Genomic DNA, 21,670 nt, shown 5'->3' on the forward strand with positions numbered 1-21,670 from the left:
AGAAAGTGCATGGGAAGAGGAATACGTACTGTGTTTAAAAGTTTATATTGGTATATACAAATTATCAGAGCTGTTAACTACATTGTAGTCTGAATGCCAAATCTATTCCAAGCTCTTAGAGAGGCCTGAGAGGCTTTGTTTATACTGGTTAGAGAATTAATGACCCATGAATTGAGTTAAAGACTAGCCTTCAAATTCTCCTTATATATGGATCTGATTAAATCAATTTCTGTAACAGTTTAGCCAGCTAGTGTGGAAGGTCATCTTTTGTCTGATATTTTTGTAATCCAGTAAGAACATGAGACCAGAACTGAAGGAGAAATGAGGACCAAGAAAAGCGGATCTGTAAAAGCAATGCAGTATGATCCCTATCTACATAATATTAAAAAGAGCTCAAACTGCTAAACCAGAGTGAATAAATTAACTACCTGTGATAACACACCAGTCTGCTGAAGAACTTGACTTGTTACCTCAAGTACATATATACATCATATAGAAGTTAAAACGAAAACTCTAGTTGGTAAACAGGAAGGAATTAGCATTACGAATGCGTATAGGGGAAAGTTGTGCATGTCAAAATGCTGATGCTTTCGATAACACGTGAATCACAAAGAACCCAGGTTAAAACAGTTGTGCCCTGTGCATTCACCAGGCTCACTTACGGAAGCTCCTTTGCCAGTAAGCAAGTCTTTCTATGATGGTCAGGTCCCTGAAAGACCCTCCTGGATAGGAAAAGTAATAAATGCTTTCATATTACATGTGTTCCTGAGAGCAGAGGGAGCAGCTCATGAAATTACCAAATTACAGTGCTTTTGAGAGGTTAAACCTTACAGGAAGTTCTGGGTGCACAAGAGTGTTTCAGAGACAACATTCCAAATTCTGCTGCTGTCTTGCTTAGTTTTCCCTCGCCTTAATGAATGAGGGCAGGATATTCCTGCTATGTTTGTAAGTCTTTTTGTAAATCTTTGGAATTTCTGGTGTTTGAAATATCCTTACTTCTACTACTTACCTGAGACAGTGGGGAAATGCCAGTTGGGGAAAATGTGAGGATTTCTTTAAGCTTGGCTTAAAAGATCCTAGGCTATGATTTGTCAAGACACCTAAGAAACTTAGAAAATCAACATGGAGCAATTTTTTTTTTTTTTTTTCCTGTAGCTTGGGAAAGGCTCATTTACCTTTTATGCCTATAAAAATCTTTCCTTTAGCAAATGGCCTGGCTAAGAAATGGATTTGGTTGATTCAGTACCTCAGAGAGCTTCCTGAAACAACTATTAAACCTTATATTATTAAGGCCCATAACTCTAAACAACCTCTTATATTGCTGTGTGATTGCTGAAGAACTATTCAAGGAGTTAAAGTAGATTTCCTTTTCAGTAGAAAAAGTGCAAGGTTTCTTAAAAGAAAATAAAAACTTGGACTGAAAATCTCAGTCTTGAAACTTAATCTATCAAGAATGAGTATGAAAAAATTCAATGTAAAGGCCAGTGTTTTGAAAGTGTTAATATGTACAAGCATTTTCCAAGTTTAGCAATAGGTAATTTCTTCTAACAACTGCTGCAATTAGAAGGCTGGTATTCTAACTATGCAGTTGGTTCCTTTTCTTAGCTAAATTGCTGTCTTCCTCTATCCCATTGAAAATTTTACAATTTCATTCCATGCAGCGATGCTTGTGTTCATTTATAGACATGAAGAAAACACAAGCCTTTGGCTTTCTGAATTTTCCCCAAATAATTTTCTCTACTCTGTCAGTTTGAGCTGTTCCTTCTCTGCTGATTTAATTAATCAAAATCTTCCAGCCCACTCTAGTCCTTTGGCATTCTTATTTGTGCTGGATTTCTACTTCTCAAATATCTTGACGTATATCTGACTGGTAGGAGGGCACATTAGAAAAAAAAAAAAGGTAGTATTGAAAAATGGAATAATGTAATATTTTTTTTTCTCTCTGCTGCTAACAGAAGGACATGCACTGCTCAGTTTCCATATGTTCAGTAGTCCTCCTTTTGCACTTAGTATATTGATACTCTCTTCACCACACAAAGGTTGCTTTCATTTCCTCGCTCTGATACATGGTCTCAACAGCAAATTTAAAGGAGGAAAAGGAAAGGCAGACTTTAGGGTATTCTTAAGATATATAAATTTTCCGTGCTCCTAAAAGACAAAATGTTTGGATGTTTCTGAGGGGAAAGTTGTATTCATCTGCTTTAGATTAAAAAAAAAAGTTTTTATAAGAGATAGCTGTTCTCAATATAGCAAACAGGTGCTGTTGTGAAAATAATATATTTCTAATCTTTAGAAATGAGTTGTACAATTGAAAAAGCCTTAGCAGATGCGAAAGCATTGGTGGAACGGCTAAGGGAACATGACAACGCAGCAGAAGCTCTTATTGAACAGACTACAGCTCTTAACAAGCGGGTTGAAGCAATGAAACAGGTTTGTTTTGCAACTTTGTTTACTCCATTAAAAGAACAACTCGGAACCACGTAATTTAAAATAATTTTTGCGTGCTACTATACGATGTAGAATCAGTATATTATTTGGTTAATCCTTTAATACCATACTAAGTATTTTCATTGTAGTTATGACTATGATCTAAAAATAGGTTGCTTCTATATTTAGTTTGATCCTGTGAAGAAGTTTTCTCTATTACTCTAGCTTAAATATTGAAAACTAGCATTTATTTGAAGAACACTGGCAGAAATTGGGTTGATATCTTACACACTATTGTGTGGTATTTTGCTCTTCTATGAAATACTATTTGTTTAATTTCAAGATGCACATTTAGTTATACAGAGGCCCTGTCATGCTTTCTTCTGTACAGAATACTTCATCTTTTCATAGTCTCCTTTTGTTTCAAAGTAGCCTCTTAAGTTTATTCGTGATAATTTCCATTCTGATGGTAAGCTATTCAAGGAATGTTTTTCAATTGAGCGTGACTTTCACTGGAGAACTCCTGGAAAAACATAAAGGTGTCTATTGACTTTCCATATGGGGGTTCATCCCGTCATTTTAATAGAACACAGGATGTGTTAATGGGCCTGTAAAATAATAAAGCCCTGCATGTGCTTCATCCCTGTAAAACCAGTCATGTGGAGGCTTCATAACTTCAAATCAAGAGTACTGTTGAGAGTCAGGATCTATTAAGTCCATGTGAGTTGTACTCATACAACCTTGTGGTTTAAGGTATTGGGAAGCCACAGTAAATATCTAGAAACCTTATGGTTTCTCTTTACTATGTGTATATCAGTTTTAAATTACTTGATGGTGAATTTGACCTGCATTAATTGAAGGTTAAATAATGCCCGCTACACCCATCTGAGGTATGAAACTTATTTAAAAACAAAGGTGATAGTTTTGTGTCTAAAGGGCAGTATGTTATCTACAGTTTCAGAAGTGTGTGTTTGTTCCATATTATTATTTAAAAACAAGCATTATCTTGCTGGTTAGACACTTTGACAGAGATTAGAACTGGTCCTTTGTGACTTGCTGAGTAATGCTTGCCTTCAGTTACTCAATTGTGTTGTGGTGATTGGTTTTTTTAATAACTAGTATCAAGAAGAAATTCAAGAGCTCAATGAAGTAGCAAGACATCGTCCTCGGTCTACATTAGTGATGGGTATCCAACAAGAAAACAGACAGATTAGGGAATTGCAACAGGAAAATAAAGGTAAAACATTAATACTCTATCCTTTATAAGTTCTACCCTGCACCACTGGAATCAGTGAGACTTTTACCATTGATCTGTTCTCAAAAAATTGTTGTAGAAGAATTTTTTCTTCTAATCTCAATTTATCAGTTTAACTGATCATAGTGCAATCAATAAGGAGTCCTAATGTCCAATCACTAGGACTATGAACAACAAAAAGAGGGAGTTGTGGAAAATTACTTTTTCAGTCCTTATCTAATGTTCAGCACAAGTGAAGAGATGGATATAACTTCATCTTACCATGTAGGTATCTATTTGGAAATGTGTTTTCCCACTGCTAAAAATAACTAATTCCAGAGCAGTCAGGACAAGCTGTAGTGTAAATGTAGTAGTATAATTCCTTCTGGAATTCTGTAGGCTAGGAATATGCTGTTCCTCCTGGCATACCTCAAGTATTCTAAATTGTAGTCAGCAAAGGAGTCTATAATCTCCATTTGTATGAATCTTGTCTTTAGGATTTATTTGTCCTTTGACTTTGTATATTTTGAACACAAGCATTTTTTAACTCATTTTACCAAGCTGCAGATTAAAAAGATCTGTAAACTTCTTTCCAGTTTTTGTACAGTGTTGCTTACAGTGGCTGGAGTAAAGCTCCTCAGCTACACTCAAGATGGCTTATATCAGCTAAAGGGACTGAATATTAAGTCATATTAACAAAAGACCTTCTGGTTTTGACTGAACCAGAATTTTCCCAGGGCAGTCACCACTGAACACGTTTGAAGAGCCTACATAGATTTTATGGTGCAAGGAGGGGGGACACTCAGTTAAGGGCTTTTTTTTGTTTTCTCAAGCCAAAGTACTTTTGCATTTTGTTTCAGTTCTTCTCTGTTAAATTTTAACTGAATTTAAAATTATGTTGGTAGAACTACGCACGTCTCTTGAAGAACATCAGTCTGCTTTGGAACTCATAATGAGCAAGTACAGAGAACAGATGTTTAGGTTGCTTATGGCGAGCAAAAAGGATGATCCAAGTATAATAACAAAGTTAAAAGAGCAACATTCCAAGGTAATAGCTTTATTGTCTTTTGCCTTTTTTTTTTTTTTAGTTAACACTTGAGTTTGTAGTGGATCAGTTGAAAGCTTACTTTGTCTCAGTTTTTATGTCATTGTACTAACAAGTCCTAATTTTTATAATCCAGTCCATGAAATACGAACAGGAAACTTGATCAGTCTAGTAAGTCAACCTTACTAGCTTCTGGTTTATTTAAACTTTTATCAAGTAGCATTTCATTACTGTACCTACTTAACATACTTTTGTTTTCCCTAGCTCTTTAAGGCAACTACCCTATTATACTTCCAGATCCCCACAGATCTCAGAACATTCAGACATTTAGATTGGCTTTAACTTATGCTGTGACTCCAACAAATAATTGGTAAACCTGTACTGACTGGGGAGAGTAGGAGGAATAAGCTTTTTCAATTCAGTATTCAAATATTTTTCACTAAATACCATAAATTTTAAAAATATATTTTAAAGCTCTTTTGAATATTGAATAACTGAGCATACAGTTCTCCTCTTTCCTGCTTCGACCCCTGGTTCTCATTTCAGTGCTGATCAGGATTGCTGAGTAGAATCCAGGGCAGCCTGAGACACTTGAAGGGTGGTGAAATTTGCTCAAATTAGGTGTGCTTCATCTTATGGCTTTTGAAAACTAGAAAAGCAAAGTGCCATCAAGCAACATATTTGTAAACCATCATGAGTGAGGTATATATAAGTATTCAGCAGCTTTGTATGAAATTAACCTGTTTTTATAGCATTAATATATAGTTTAGGCTTTTAAAATGTATTTTCAGGAAAGAGATCTAAACAGGAGCTTTCTAACAAAGTATTATATTCCATTTATGTTAAATGTAATAATTAGAGAGCCGTTTAACTGTGTAGGCAAACATTAGTTCTAAGTGACCTCAGCAACTAAGTCTGCAAAGCAGAATTAAGGTCTGCATGCTGGGAAAACAAAGCTTAATAATTTGATGCTTTCTTGTCTCCTTACAAAATCACATGTATGCAATTACTGCCATTGAAATCAATGGGACTACTTAGATTGGTGTGAAAGAATTTACTGGATTAGAACTATAACACAAACTCCTAAAAAATTAAAGGTATAAATCCTTTTCAAAAGAAGTTACCTTAGCATATAGTATAACATATCTTACAGCCGCAGCAGTACCACGACAAGGGGGTAAAATTATATCTGTCCTGAAATGGACTGTGAAATTTCATTTATCAGAGAATCATAGAATGGTTTGGGTTGGAACGGAACTTAAAGATCATGTAGTTCCAACCCCACTGCCATGGGCAGGGACACCCTCCACTAGCCCAGGTTGCTCACAACCTCATCCAGCCTGGCCTTGAACACCTCCAGGGATGGGGCATCCACAACTTCTCTGAGCAACCTGTTCCAGTGCCTCACAACCCTCACAGGAAAAAATGACTAATATCTAATCTAAATCTGCCCTCTTTCAGCTTAAAGCTGTTACCTCTTGTCCTCTCACTGCAGTACCTGATAAAGAGTGCCTCCCCATCTCTCCTGTACCCCCCCTTAAGGATTGGAAGGCTGCTATAAGGTCTCCCTGGAGCCTTCTCTTCTCCAGGCTGAACAACCTCTGATCATCTTTGTGGCCATCCTCTGGACTCTGTCCAACAGGTCCATGGCCTTCTTAGGTTGGGGGCCCCAGAGCTGGATGCAGTACTCCAGGTGGGTTCTCATGAAAGTGGAGTAGAGGGGTAAAATCACCTCCCTCAACCTGCTGGTCACACTTCTTTTGATGCAGCCCAGGACATGGTTGGCTTTCTGGGCTGCAGGCGCACATTGCTGGGTCATGCCGAGCTTCTCATCAACCACCACCCCCAAGTCCTCCTCAGGGCTGCTCTCAATCCATTCTCCTCCCAGCCTGTATTTGTGCTTGGGATTGTCCTGACCCATGTGCAGGACCTTGCACTTGGCCTTGTTGAACTTCATGAGGTTTGCATGGGCCCACCTCTCAAGCCTGTCAAGGCCCCTCTGGATGGCATCTCTTCCCTCCAGTGTGTCAACCACACCACACAGCTTGGTATTGTCGGCAAACTTGCTGAGGGTGCACTCAATCCCACTGTCCACATCTCCCACAAAGCCATTAAACAATACCGGTCCCAATACCAACCCCTGAGGAACGCCACTCGTCACTGGTCTCCACTTGGACATTGAGCTATTGACCACAACTCTTTGGGTGTGACCATCCAGCCACTTCCTTATCCACTGAGTGGTCCATCCATCAAATCCATGTCTTTCCAATTTAGATACAAGGATGTTGTGCGGGACAGCGTCAAATGCTTTGCACAAGTCCAGGTAGATGAGGTCAGTTGCTCTTCCCTTATCCACCAATGCTGTAACCCTGTTGTAGAAGGCCACCAAATTTGTCAGGCATGATTTGCCCTTAGTGAAGCCATGTTGGCTGTCACCAATCACCTCCTTATTTCCATATGCCTTAGCATAGTTTCCTGGAGGATCTACTCTATGATCTTGCCAAGCACAGAGGTGAGACTGACCAGACTGTAGTTCCCAGGGTCTTCCTTATTTCCCTTTTAAAAAATGTGGGTTATGTTTCCCCTTTTCCAGTCAGCAGGGACTTCCCCAGACTGCCATGACTTCTCATATACGATGGATGGTGGCTTAGCAACTTCATCTGCCAGTTCCCTCAGGACCCATGGATTCATTTCATCAGGTCCCATGGACTTGTGCACCTTCAGGTTCTTTAGATGGTCTCAAACCTGATCTTCTCCTACAGTGGGAGGTTCTTAATTCTCCCAGTCCCTGCCTTTGCCTGCTGCGACTTGGGCAGTATAGCTTGAGTGCTTCTCAGCGTAGAATGAGGCAAAAAAAGTCACTGAGTACCTCAGCCTTCTCCACATCCTGGGTAGCGAGCTCTCCTGTTTCCCTCCAGAGAGGGCCCACATTTTCTGTAGTCTTCTCTATCACTGACGTACCTATAGAAGCTCTTCTTGTTGCTCTTGACATCCCTGGCCAGATTTAATTCTATCAGGGCTTTCCAAACCTGATTCCTGGCTGCTCGGACAATTTCTCTGTATTCCTCCCAGGCTACCTGTCCTTGCTTCCACTCTCTGTATGCTTCCTTTTTTTGAGTTTGTCCAGGAGTTCTTTGTTCATCCACAGAGGCCTCCTGGCCTTTTTGCCTGAATTCCTCTTTGTTGGGACGCATCGCTCCTGCGCTTGGAGGAGGTGATCCTTGAATAATAACCAGCTTTCTTGGGCCCCTCTTCCTTCCAGGGCTTTATCCCACTATACCAAGCAGATCCCTGAAGAGGCCAAAGTGTGTGCTCTCCTGAAGTTCAGGGTAGTGAGTTTGCTGTGCACCCATCTTGCTGCCATAAGGATCTTAAAACTCCACCATTTTACAGACATGGTAGCCAAGGCCACCCTTGAGCTTCACATTCCCCACTGGCCCTTCCTCATTGGTGAGAACAAGGTCCAGTATAGTACCTTTCTTTGTTGGCTCCTCTGTCACTTGGAGAAGGAAGTTATCATCAGTGCATTCCAGGAACCTCCTGGCTTGCTTATGCCCTGCTGTGTTGTTCCTCCAACAGATATCAGGGTGATTTAGGTCACCCACGAGGACTAGGGCTTATGAGCGTGAGGCTGCACCCATCTCTATAGAGGGTCTGAGTTTCCTGATGTGTGACATAGTAAGGGTGACCACTTCATCTGGTCTTTGCAAGAGATAAATGCCTACCCATGGGCTGGTACTGGCTGTACCAGACTTCGGATCAGGTTTCAAACAAGTGGAAAGAATGTCACATACCATGATGTTCTTAGATTAGTTTAGACTTTCTGCATATCCAAAATTAGATACCTCAGCTCCTGCAACACAGGAAGGCCTTGTCAGAGCAAGCACATGGCATAGTCATTTAAGCATATATAAAATTCTAATAAAAGGTATCGCTGTGGCAAACCAAATTTATTTAAATAAACAGCACCTCACTGGCTGCTCATGCTGTAAAGTTCTAGATAACTTGTTTTCTCAGATTTAGGCCTGTGCTCACATTATTAAATGGCACAACAGTCAAAATGCACATTTAATGCTTTACTTATTTTTAATAATGCAGAAAATATATTACTAAAGCTGTCATTATTTAATTTTTGTGTCTTAGGAGCTGCAAGTGCATGTGGACCAAATTACAGAAATGGCAGCAGTAATGAGAAAAGCCATTGAAATTGATGAAAAGCATGGCTGCAAAGAGCAGGAGCGTATCATTCAGCTTGAGGTAAGGATAAAATCAAAACAGCAATGGCACAAATAGCACAGGAGTAAATGTTATCACAGTTATTTCTATTGAGTCACTGTATCTCTTTTGAGTAACTGTATCAGTCACTCACTGTGCTACTTTGTTGGGTGGAGTGTAAGTACTATTTTCCCCCCTAGGGCTTACTCTCAAGTCTTGCATAGGTGATAATTCATCACCAGAAATCAGAGATTTATGTTTATATACTGGCTTAAGCTTTCTCTTTTTTGAAGTCTCTGCAAGGACATCCAACAGCTAGGAAATAATACAAATTGATCCTAATAAGACACTAGGATGCACATAGTAATACCCACACCTTTGGCTTTTAATTTTTTTTTTTTTTAATAATAATTTTGTGCTTTTGGGGGGGGATTCTTGGTTGCTTATTGGAGGGCCAACACCTGCTCTTTGATTAAGTGCTAGCAAAGCAGTTCATTATGGGACAAGGTGCATGGAAAGAATGGGATATTATTTTTTTTAAATGCAGCATTTGATCTTAATTACCCTTTTCTTACCCATCTGTGTGTTTTGAGGTTTTTTTTATGATTAACATCCTTTCAAGAGTGCAAGAGGGTCAGAAACCTAATATTCTTAATTTTAGAAGATAACATAGCACTACTTGACTGCAAATCAGTATTTTAATCCTTATACATGTGTTTGGATTAGAGGGGAGGGGAGATTATTAATATAGTTATCTTGACTTCTTCCTGGAGTTCTATTACGTGCCTTTTCTTTCTCTGGTTATAGCAAGAAAACAAAGGCTTGAGAGAAATTCTTCAAATAACTAGAGAATCATTTTTGAACCTCAAGAAAGAAGATGCGTCAGAGAGTACATCTCTGTCAGGATTAGTAACAAGCAGTGATTTGAGCCTGAGGAAAAGCTAAAGACTGTGGAAGTCAACAAGCTTCAATTGCACACTTTACAAACAGAGTATCAGGGGTCACTTGTCAAGCACTTGTTACTGAATAGGGCACCAGCAAGCTAATGCATCTTAAACTCCAGTTTAGTGGCTTTTATACTGCATCAAATAAATTAAAATTGGTATTCTACAAAAACCTTAAGGACAGATTAATTGCCATAGATCTAGCTTCAGTAGGAAATGGATTAATGAACTGAATTGGGAATTATTTTTATATTAAAACATTTTACAGATAAAAGACAAGACTTCACATAATTTATATAAAATTATTGCTCATACAAAGTTTCAGTGCACCTACTGTATAATAAAGATAAGATTGAAAGTTTGATCTCTGGCTAAAAGCAGTAACTTATGAATATGCTTTGTGCATGATCCACATTATATTTTTTCCTTTTAATAAGTTTTTTAAAAATCACAATTTTGCAACAAACCTGTTTAAGGGAAAGGGTACTTAGGCAGCATAAAGCTTAAGGATTTCTGTAATTTAGCCACAGAGTATCCTGTTCAAATATAAGGCCAAGATAGCCTTATATATATTATAGCCTTATAAGCAATGCTTTTGCAGTTGTTCAATATTTATTTTTTTAAAATGAAAAAGATTCTTTAAAATATGTACTTAATTGTATTTTCAAAACATGAAAAGAGCTGCTCCCACTTTATTGCTTTCAGGAACACAGGTAGCATGGTATCATTCTGCCTTAACTTTTATGAGAGAAAACCAGGCTCAGTTGTCTACAGATAAGAAGCCACATTAGTCCCATCTGTTTCTCTCTTGATTGCCTGCCCAAGCTTCCTGACTGGCAAACAGCAATTTGAAAGCACCCAAACAGTAGCAGCAGAAAGGTGGCTGGGGGAGGGAGGGAGAAGCTCTATGGCGAAGTTGGAAGCCTGCATGCCTGCAATCAATACTCTTAATTTTTCTTTAAGTACTAAATAGTCATCAAGAAGGTTTCTAAGTAAGTTTTGGGTGCATGTTATGTTTGCACCACGAAAAGTTTCAGTATGTTATACTGACAAATAGACTTCTTGCTTTTAATCCTGAATTACTTGCAGAAGTGAAGAGAAATTGGCTTTTCTAGGACAAAGTGCAGCTTATGTCACACGCAGATATGACAGAAGTGCTACACAAGACAGGCTTCTAGTAAAGAGGTGCTGAAATAATTAATATTTGGCTTCTGTTTGTCAGACTACCACTTTGTGGTCAATGCAGCAAGAACTTTCCTACTATTGATGTGTATCATCACTTTTTGTCCACTATGTTAACATATTCTTTACCTGGAATGCATATGCAAAGAAGCAGAGTGAAAGCTTTCAACCACAGAAAACAATAGATCTACAAATGCTACCCACAGTTGAATATTCTTGCTGTTTCATAACTCACCTAGCAAAATGAGTTTAACTCCTGCTCTGAAATCACCTGTCATTTAAATCAAATTTGATTTTCAGTTGCAACAATGCAAAAAGAATTAAGCATCAAGCACTTCTAAGTGTGTCAGTTTTAAACACAACTTCCTTTGCCTCTGTACAACTTCCCTAGGCTCAAGGTACCACAGTATTTTTTTTATTAAGAGAGAAACTGCTGCTTTTCTGTCCAGAGTATCTTTGTTTCTAGGCCTAGGAATATATTGAGGACATTCATTTGCATGGAAAAAAAAATTTAACCATTTCCAAACTTGCTAAGTATCTGGGGGGAATTTTTTGGGGGAATGTTTTAGCTCAAGCACAAAAACTACTTCTCTGCTATTATCTGTAAAGTTTTGTAATTTAGATTTTGCATTTCTACTGTAGCTTGCAAGCTGGTGACATATCAGAAGCAACATCTTTTCTTCAGGGCATGTTTTGTTTGTTGTTTCAAACTTAAAAGAAATTTTGGGTTCAGTTGGTCGAGTTGTTCTTTTCAGCATTGTCTTTTCAGCCATTGGCTGGTATCAGGCATTTATATTAATTTAATGCTGAATGCAGTTTTATGGCTGACTTCCTGGTTTGTCTTTCAAATACAATCTCCAAAGTTACAGAGCAGAGAGAGGTTCTTAGTCTGTGGCAGTTCTTTAAGGTTGCTCTATTATGAAATAATGCTTGATTAGTGTTTATTTTTGTAAATTAAAAAAATGTGACTTAATTTATCTACTCCTAGTTTTCACGTTTGATACATCTCCTGTGTCATTCCCCCAACCTGATCACTTTAGGATTTTAAAGAACCTTCACAGTGTGTGGAGTGACTTTTTCATTTCATACCTGTTATTTTTGTAATGCAGATGGCTTGAAAAGAATTTATGGCTAGAATTGTGTACTGCACAGTAAACTTATTTTATCAATAAAGTTGACTGAAAATATGGATGTTTTCATTGATTAAAGCAAGGCACTGAATCTAAAATGAACCTTGTTAGTAATATGTAAAGGAAAAAAAAAGACATTTTTCCATTTATTCATCTTATTTTTATACTTCAAGGCAGGCAGGCTAATTTCTGGAGCTTTTATCCATGTTGCTACAAACCAAAGAAGAAAAATCCTCTGTAAAATCTTCATTTTTTTCTTGGAAGACTAACACTCACTTCTGCACAGGTAGTTATTAATCTTTCAGATGAACCACTGTGTTTACTGATACAGAAGAGCAGGAAGGGTAAACAAAGCCTAGTGGACTGCTTTTTGATTTTTGGGTCAAAACATATTTTGGCACAGTCATAGGTTTTTCTTGAAGACTGAAAAAAGTCACTTTGACTTGGTTCAAGCTCTGGCTTCCTTTCTCTGGGATGTGTAAATGAGAAGGTCAGTGGATTACCTTCATAAGTTGACAATGTAATGTTTTCTCTTATGAGAAATCATGATGAAGTGGAGAAACTTTTTTTTCAGTATCATAAATTAAATGTTTAAAGACAAATAAAATGGCAAGCTATGTCGTGAATACGTGTAGCAGCTATTCATCTGAGATAAAACTGGAGGGCAGCTTGAAACTAAATTGGGCTGTTTTGTACAAGTAAAAGCTTTAAATAGCTTTGGCTTTTTAACAAATACATTGGATTAGAAGATTATGTTGAGAGACAGAGCTAATGTCACTGTTTTCATGCATAATTATGTGTACTAGGATCCTGTCCTGGATTCAGCTGAAACAGAGTTAACTTTCTTCATAGTAGCTAGCAAGAGGCTGTGTTTTGGACTGGGAGGGGGAAAATGGTGAGAGCAGGTTATGTGGGGTTGGTTTACCCCAGCCAAGGGTAAACCCCACACAGTCCTTTTTTCACACCCAATGTGGGGCTCAAGTGGTTGAGATAAAGACAGACTTAACAGAGTATATTGAAACATCCTTCCGATAATCATGCATTACGTTCCCTGAGATGCTGGTATGGGAAATATTGTGGTACTTGCCATATATACTATTTCTCAGTATTTATGTGCTGCTAGTAACTTATGGGAGTTGGGCAAAGGTTATGATGCTGCTCATGGTGGGGACTGTTTTGTGCTCTTGTTTGTTGGCCTGTGGTAGAATGAAAATGTTATCAGGCTTAATCTTGTTTGTTTATACAATGGTTAGCACCAAGCTAAGCAACGTTAACAGCTTCATCTCTGTACTCTGAGCGCCACCTGGTGGACATTGCTGGCAATTACAATGGCTGCATGTGTCCCTTAGAGAGCCAATTCATGACAGGGACATCTCCCTGTACTGTCCCCTTCTCCACACCACTTTCAAAGGTGATATTAGGGGATTCTGAATGCCCTTGGGATGTTCAAACAAGCATTTTAATCATCATTATCCTCTTGCTAGGTGTCCTGAATGTATGTCAATGTACATATATTGTTACAGTTAATCAACAATTCATTCAATGCATTACCAGCAATAGCCCAGGTGCCACCACCACCCCCACAGCTGACATTGCAGAGACACCAACCACTGCAACAGACATTGCAGTGACTCCAACCTTGGTGTCTTCTACAGCCACAAAGACCACAGCTCTTGCTAATTGTGCTCAGTGCCAATGCACCGCTGCCACTGAAGCTCTGGCACCAGTTACTGCTACCCCAACTACATAGAAATGCACCACAGCTACTCCAGCACTTGCTACATCAACACAGATTGTAGCTACCCAAACTTCCATAGAAACTACAGCTGCGACTACACAAACCCCAGTGCACTCCACAACACCTCCAGTTCCAGTGCCCACAACAGCAACTCCAACCATGGCACCTGTGGCTACAACTTCAACCCTGGCACCTGCTGCACCAGCTCCAATTGTGGCACCAGTAGCAGCAATTTCAACCTCAGTGACTCCAGTCCCAGCATCCACCACTACGACTCCAGCCCCAGTGCCTTCAACGGTGACTCCAACTGCAACACCCACTGCAGTGACTCCAATGCCAGCAACTTCAGCTCCAGTGCCTTCAACCTCGACAACTCCAGCTCTCATGACGATAAATCCAACCATGGTGCCTGCGGCAGTGACTCTAACCCCTGCACCAAGCACAGCTACTACAACCGTCACTACTCAAACTTCACCAAGCAGCACCCCAGAGTCTCTGCCATTATCAGTTGCCCCTATACAAAAGAAGAAAATACAAAAGTCAACAGGTGTAGGAAAGGAGGAAGAAGCTTATGACCCTGACAGTGAGGAGGCGGGCCCCTCCAGAGCAGGGCCATCTTGAGCACAGGCTAAAGAGGGAGAAATCATAGATGAGATGGTAACCACCCAATCTCTATCCCTGCGTGAGCTGCAAGACATTAAACAAGATTATGGCCATGAGGAAGGTGAGCCCATTCTCACCTGGCTGCTCAGATGCTGGGATAGTGGACCCAATACCCTGGTTCTAGAAGGCAGAGACGCTAAATGGCTGGCATGTTTTGCTAGGGAAGGAGACATTGATAAAGAAATTAGACAAGAGCAAAGGGCTTGCAGCCTCTGGAGATGGCTCCTAGACACTGTGAGACAGTGGAAGAGTTTGTATGTAATCCAGGCAAGTGGGTCAACATGGAGAGTATTATCCAGTACCTGAGGGAACTGACTGTGTGGGAGGTGATCTATTAGGACCCAAGAAACCCACAGTTACCTGAAGATCCAGATGAAGTCCGGTGCACACGGTCCATGTGGTCCACGGAGTGCACCACCATCATATTCTTACTCACTAGCAATACTGGATGTTGAAGACTTCACCGTGAGTGACATGAGTACCCAACTCCAGCGAAATGAAGAGAATGTCCCCTCATGGGCCCACATCTCAGCTGTGGAGAAGCTGTTTGAGACAATGTCCGAGACACTGCCTCAAAGACTGTCTGAGACACTGTCCCAGGAGTTCCAGCAATTTAGAGAAAATATGGCCTACTCCCCACCTGTGCAGTCCCATATCTCAGCGGTTAGAAGAAAGCATTCCCCTGCTCACGGGAGACTGTATACACCATGGGCCAAGCTGTGGTTTTACCTACGTGACCATGAAGACATGAAAAGATGGGATGGATGACCAACCTAAGCCCTAGAGGCACAGGTATGTAAGCTGCAAAGAACCAACACAACTGGGAGTTTTTCCAGTGCTTTAGGAAAACTGCTGCTCCAGTTTCCACTAATCCATTCCTCGAAGAATAGAAGGGTTGACTTTGACTTTACTCCCAATCCTGTGAGTAGAATTTCTGATCCGTATTCACAAGGACCAAGTAACCAAAATGAGATTGGGGCCCACACATCCTACCCCACAACTCCATCCAACAGTACGGAATGCTACAGTCCGTATTAGAGAGGCCCTGCCTCCAACCAGGTGGACTTAGACTGGCAAGGTAAGGGTGAAAAATTCTTAGCTCCTTGAGCCCATGATGCTTCAGGTCATTAAGGAAGAGATGCAACATACAGATGGTCTCGTGATCAAGGGGTGGACTTAACCACGGACACTATTGCACAGGTTATCCATAAATGTGAAACTTGTGCTGCAATCAGAACTTTTAGGTACTGTAAAAGGGGATAAAGTCCCTGCGGTGCATATCAAGAATGTGCTGGGGAAGACAGTCTGGGTTATTCCTGCCTTGGGTAAAGGTAAACCCATTCGTGGGATTGCTTTTGCCCAAGGACCTGGGTGCAGTTGGTAGGTAAGGCAGAAGGATGGCAAGGCCTGATGTGTACCTCAAGGGGATCTGTTGTTGGGTGAAAGTGGCCAACAAATTCAGTAGTACAGTGTTAACTTCTGCATAATTCTGACAGTGTATTATCATTACTATGATTGTTATATATTGTACTAATGATATTCTATTAAGAATCACACAGGTTCGACGGAACCAGAACTGATGCCCAGGAACTTCCCTGAGACTGACATCCTCAGTGGCCATGGACTGTGCCGGGTACACCGGGTGTGTAAGTTCCAGATGCAGTGTGCAACAGAGACTATACACCATACTGCTGCATCCAACATCACATGCTCTACCAACTGAGGGAACTTCGCATCATTTTTCCTGCCTTGAAAGACTGTCATGATGGATAGAGCCCAAAGTCATGGACTAAATGAACTCAATCTTTTTGGAGGGGTGGTCTATAGATTAAGGGAAAATAGTGGGATCTGAGCATGATGTGAATGGTATGGAATAAGGAGCGGAGAATGTCCTGGGTTCATCTGAGACAGAGTTAACTTTCTTCACAATAGCTAGCAAGAGGCTGTGTTTTGGATTTTTGCCCAGAAGAAAGCTGATAACAGCGCTGTTTATAATTGTTGCTAGGACAGCCCAAGGTCTTTCAGCTTCTCTGCTCTCCACAGGGGCAGGAAAAGCTGGGAGGGAGCACAGTCCCAGTTACTAGCCTAGGATTTGATCTTAGGTTCGGGATTAAGACCCAAAGTGGCCAATAGTCTAGTCCATAACATACATGTCATGCCCAGTATTTAGGTGAAGACCCTCCAGAAGCTCATCCCTTTTTGTTCCAGATTCCTTTGCCTTCGGGTCAGCTCTCTTTCCAGGTCGGCTCTCTCGGGGGGGTCCCTCTCCCTCCCTCATCCAGCTCTCAGTCTGGGATGCTCGGGGTGTTATCTCCATTCTGTGAGTGCAGTTTTGGGACTCTCCCTGCTCTGGGATCGTTAGCCAGGAACAGGCTGAGCCTTGGTCATTGGGTGCCAAGCAGTATCACTGTGTATCACTCATTGGTATATTTGTATATACTATTATATTCAATATTATCATAGTTTAGTTATTAAATTGTTCTTATCTCAATCCACAAGTCTCTTTTTCCCTTTACCCCTTCAATTTTCTCCCCCATCTCCAGGAGGGGCTGGGAGTGAGAGAGTGGGTTGTGTGGAGTTGGCTCCCAGCCAAGGGTAAACCCACCACAGATCCCTTTCTAGATAGCCAAATTAAGATTTACATTGCCTTAAGAAGTCTCCAGTTTTTGTTGGTAAACATTAAGCTTTAAAAGCACTTTTGCTGTTGAAAGAATTTCTAAGTCCCCTATTTGAATGTAAAACATGCACTTGTTTTTTCTGCAGATACTGATGCCCAAGATGGCAGGTGGTTAAAATTGCTAACAGAACACTATGTATGACAGGTTGTATTCAGTGACAGTGGGAAGATGAGGCAGAAGAGCAAAAGAAATCTTAAGCTGGAAGTGAAGGAACATGGTAGAGGAGTAAGCTTTAACATTAGACTTCTTTATCTGCCTTTTCAACATCGTGCTGTGTGTAACACTTAAGTTCGAGAAGCAGCATCATGCTACACACTACCACCAGAGACCAAAAAAAAAAGGCAACAAGATGCAGTGGGAACACCATTCAGCTGTAGGTATCCAAAAGCTGCCAGCTGTCTGCACTTTTGTCACAAAAGGCATTGTCGCCAAGGGGTTCCCTTTTACTTGGTGTGTAAACAAAACTACCTCATTATTGTCCTAGAAAAATCTGTACAATCTCCCACACATATTTCCAAACCAGCACCAACAAACAAATACCTGCTGTTACTGTATAAAAAGCAGAAAAGTAGATTTTGTATAATATCAGAGAATGTCTTGCTAAACTTACCCTTCCAGAACCCCAAGGTGTGCTGGGAGAACCACATGCAGCAGAGCTGGTTTATATCACTTGCACATACCTGGTAGAGGTGTAGGGTCACATTCAGCCTCACCGTTTTCCTGTCCCACTCCTTCTTTCATTTGCAATGCAGTTGAATTTCGTACTGATGACAGTAGAGCAGTCTAATTTACACAAAATTGTTTAGCTTCCACATATCAAAATGTGCTGCAAAATGAAACAGATTCTATTTCAATGACTGGATGAGAAAAGGTACTGGTGTTCCTGCTGCCTGCAACCACCTCCCTTCCCCAGACACGTTCTGATACAGCAGCTTACCTGTTGGGAGCCAGTGCGGCCACACTTTTGTATCGGAGAACATCGTTATTTCCCAAGTTCAGAAAAAAAAACTTCTCTTACATCTAGAATAAGAAAACCTTAAACAACTGTTCAACACAGAGGGAAACATTTCATAATTGTAGTCTTGGAAAAAGTACGCACTGGCAACACTCCTCAGACACAAGTTGGAGAACAGTGGCACAAGGGAAACAAGCAAAATTCCAACTGCATTCCCTTTCTGTTGCCCTAATGTGAAGTTTTACCTTCTTTTAAGAATGGCAGAATGAATAGTTTCCGTACCATGTTCTCACCACCAAAAATACCTTAAGAAACACATTTAAAGATGGCTATGTCAGCAGTGAAAAGCATTAGATACATTTTTTTGAAAATTCAGCTTGAACAATCCAACACACTGATAAATCTAGGGCAGTGTCTCAAGTTTTCCAATACCATGCTCAGGAACATAGTCAACAATTTTTTAAATGAATCATCATATGCAACTCAGTAAATTACTGGCTAGGCAAACAGCAGCTGACTCCTATGATACCCTCTATCTGTAATTTTTTTTTTTTTTTTTTGCTTCCTGCATGACTTTTTTCCCCTAGAGTATCCGGAATAAAAAAAAAAAAAATGAAACCAGCTTGTTTTGAGCACATTAGGTAATCTGTTTTTACACCAGAACACACTAAGGATAACATGGAAAAATTGCAAAGGGTGCTTTTTTTGACATAGCAGACTTGTGAAAAACCAGTTTTGAAGCAGGCAAGTAAGTTGTACACAAGCATTTTTTTCCAGCTAATTTGTTGCTGTTTTGAAGTTGTCTTCCCACAGCGTGCGTGAAAGTATAAAGCTATGCATACTTGAACGGGAGACAGCTCTCTGCCTATAGGTATGTACTAGCAGACAAGGTCTAATACAAATAAAACAAAAAAATATTATAAACAAACATGTGCTTGAACAAAAATGGTATTTGAACTATTGCTCCTAAAGAAGACTGAAATGTTAAAGCCTACCAATCAAAGATGGGGGAGGGGACAGCCTAACCAGATTAATATTGAGTAAATTCATGTCAATGCATCTCAGCAACTGAGTTAAGCTACATTCACCTAACACTTACAATACTCATCTGTAGGATATTTACTTACCAGAAGCTCAACGCTTCCTATTCTGACTATTCACTGGATAAGCCGACCAGAAACCAAAGTTATAATGAAGCCCACCACAAGTACCACTGCAAAGATCGCATGCAAACCTACAACACACTGCTTCCAGTTTCAGGAAGAAAGATTAAAAGCTCAAAGGCTTAGTGAAAAATGCACATTTTAAAATGGGGCATATTTATTTCTTGGGAAGGACTTCCTGTTCTTTGGAAGTGTTTTCAGATAAGGGGCAGCTCTAGGCAAGGACAGAATGAAAGCTGAATAGCCTTGCTGGAGTGAGGAGTGTCAGTGAAAAACTTATAAAAGTAATGCCTTGGGAAAGGCATTTTTGCACATGTTCCAAGTAAGAGACAGATACAGAGGGGACCGAAGAAGTCCTTTAGGCCTCACTTACTCCTTTGCTATTGCAAAGCAAAGGCTGTGTAAGGGTAACTCAGCACTAGTTAGGGAAGCAGGAAGGAAGATGCCACAGATGAGCAACAGCTACAAGATCTGCAGTGCTGAAGGATGATTTTGGCAGGTCTTAACCCAGCCTGCTGCCTAGGTGCTATACATACACATCAAAATGCAAAACATCAATATGCAAAACATACACATCACATTTCAGGGTTAGGAGCAGGAGTGTGGCTAGCCTAGTCCCTTAAAAATTTAAGGGGTAAAAATTACATTAAGGCCTACTTAAGGAGATCTAATAGAGAAAGAGAATGTTTTCTTTGTGAGCATTTCTCCAGGAGCTCCAGAGCTGACAAGCTCACCCAAAAGAAGCAGAACATGGCTCAGCCCAAGAGCTACAATGAGAAACAGATCTGACATTGGACATAGGAGAGACCAGAGCAGGGACAAAGGGTCCCAATTCTTCCCTCTGCAACACCCATCACTTTCATTAAACAGGCAAAGGGTAAAACCCTCTCTCCTGCCCAAATCCGATGCCACCAGAGGTCACTGTGGTCAGCCAAGCTTCATGACTAGGCACTGCTAGGAGTATCAGTTTTACCACTACAACCTACCTGCTAGCCAAGTTCAGCCCTTAGCCTCTAGTTAAAAGAGCATCCTCCTAAAGAGTTACTGATGTCTGTGTCATATAACAACAGGATCTTGGTCCTCAAGCAGTTTTAAACTAAGCATTGCTTTACCCTCTGTTTTGGTAGCCTGTTACCAGGGAGTTTCACACAGTTTTGGCAATGCCTGAGTGCCTCAGAGACAGGAAAACAAAACAGCTTGAAAGCAAGCCATGAAACATGCCAGGACATGTTAAGGTCTCTCTGACAGCAACACCAGAAAGATGTCAGCCAGTTAATGTATTTCACAGGAGTTTTTTTTTTCAGAATGACACTCCACAGTGTTCACATGCTGCTCAGATTTCTCAAAGCCAGGCTCACAGCCACAAATGGCAAGGTATTAAACAAAGACAAAATTTTCTCAGAAGTCTCTGTCAAGGGTTTTACCCAGCAGCCAAGCCCCCAAAATGGTTCTCAGTGCTTTATAACCTCATATATGCAACATATTTCTACCAACCAGTTCAGAAGATCGAAGAACAATGCCAAATACATTTTCTTCTTGTCAAGCGCTAGCAGCATGGACTATTAAACTTGAAGATCTATACCACACAATTCTTCCCAGTAAGGAAAGCCACTTGTGCAGGCTACATAGCTGCAGATATGACAAAGGAACATTTATTATGTGGGCCCCTTCTGTGATTTCCCATAACATGCTCCCAAATCAAAACGCAAAACTTAGAGGGACTGTTTATTTTCCTCCTCTCTAGAGTACACCTACAGAAAGCATGATTTGTTTCCATTTTCAGTCATGCTTTATGAACATTTGGGGAAGCAAGTAGGCAAGCTGCCTTATACATGTAGTGCTCCATGACACAGTAGAGTCATGCTGGGTTTGTATTTAAAGAGAGGAAGGAGACAAGCACAAAGGAAGGCCTGTTTCTTTGCAAAAGATCAGTGTACTTGAGTCCACTTGTGCCACAGGTTGTTTAACTAGGCAAAGTTAGCATGGGGGTGAGGGTGAGGGGAAGAGGAAGAAAGTTTCTCCTGCAGATTTGAGGCAGGACTGAAACACATGCAGACCTAGGAAAGCTCTACAAGCAGCTTAGACAAATACCACGATGTAATCATTGCAGCATTATTATAGTGCAAAGACTCAGTGAGAGATGTGTACTGGAGCCATTACAGCATGAGAATTCTCTACAACAGCAGAAAGTAGATCATCATTGTCCAGAAAGCTTCAGTTTACATGAGGCTTCAAAACACTTGATTTTACAGAAGAATTGCTACTTAAAAGAACATAGTTTAGATTTAGATTCCCC

General features: G+C 40.4%; 1 protein-coding gene across 1 annotated transcript; it reads left to right on the forward strand.

Moving 5' to 3' along the window:
• Positions 1–2,295: 2,295 nt before the first annotated feature.
• On the forward strand, positions 2,296–10,420 carry FGFR1OP2 (FGFR1 oncogene partner 2). Its single transcript, XM_010074177.1, has 5 exons — positions 2,296–2,430; positions 3,547–3,664; positions 4,567–4,709; positions 8,850–8,963; positions 9,729–10,420. The coding sequence occupies exons 1-5, from the start codon at positions 2,296–2,298 to the stop codon at positions 9,864–9,866; spliced, it is 648 nt and encodes a 215-aa protein (XP_010072479.1). The 3' UTR covers positions 9,867–10,420.
• The last annotated feature ends 11,250 nt before the right edge of the window (positions 10,421–21,670 follow it).

Source organism: Pterocles gutturalis, unplaced genomic scaffold (assembly GCF_000699245.1).
Source record: "Pterocles gutturalis isolate BGI_N339 unplaced genomic scaffold, ASM69924v1 scaffold8647, whole genome shotgun sequence".
Taxonomy (NCBI): domain Eukaryota; kingdom Metazoa; phylum Chordata; class Aves; order Pterocliformes; family Pteroclidae; genus Pterocles; species Pterocles gutturalis.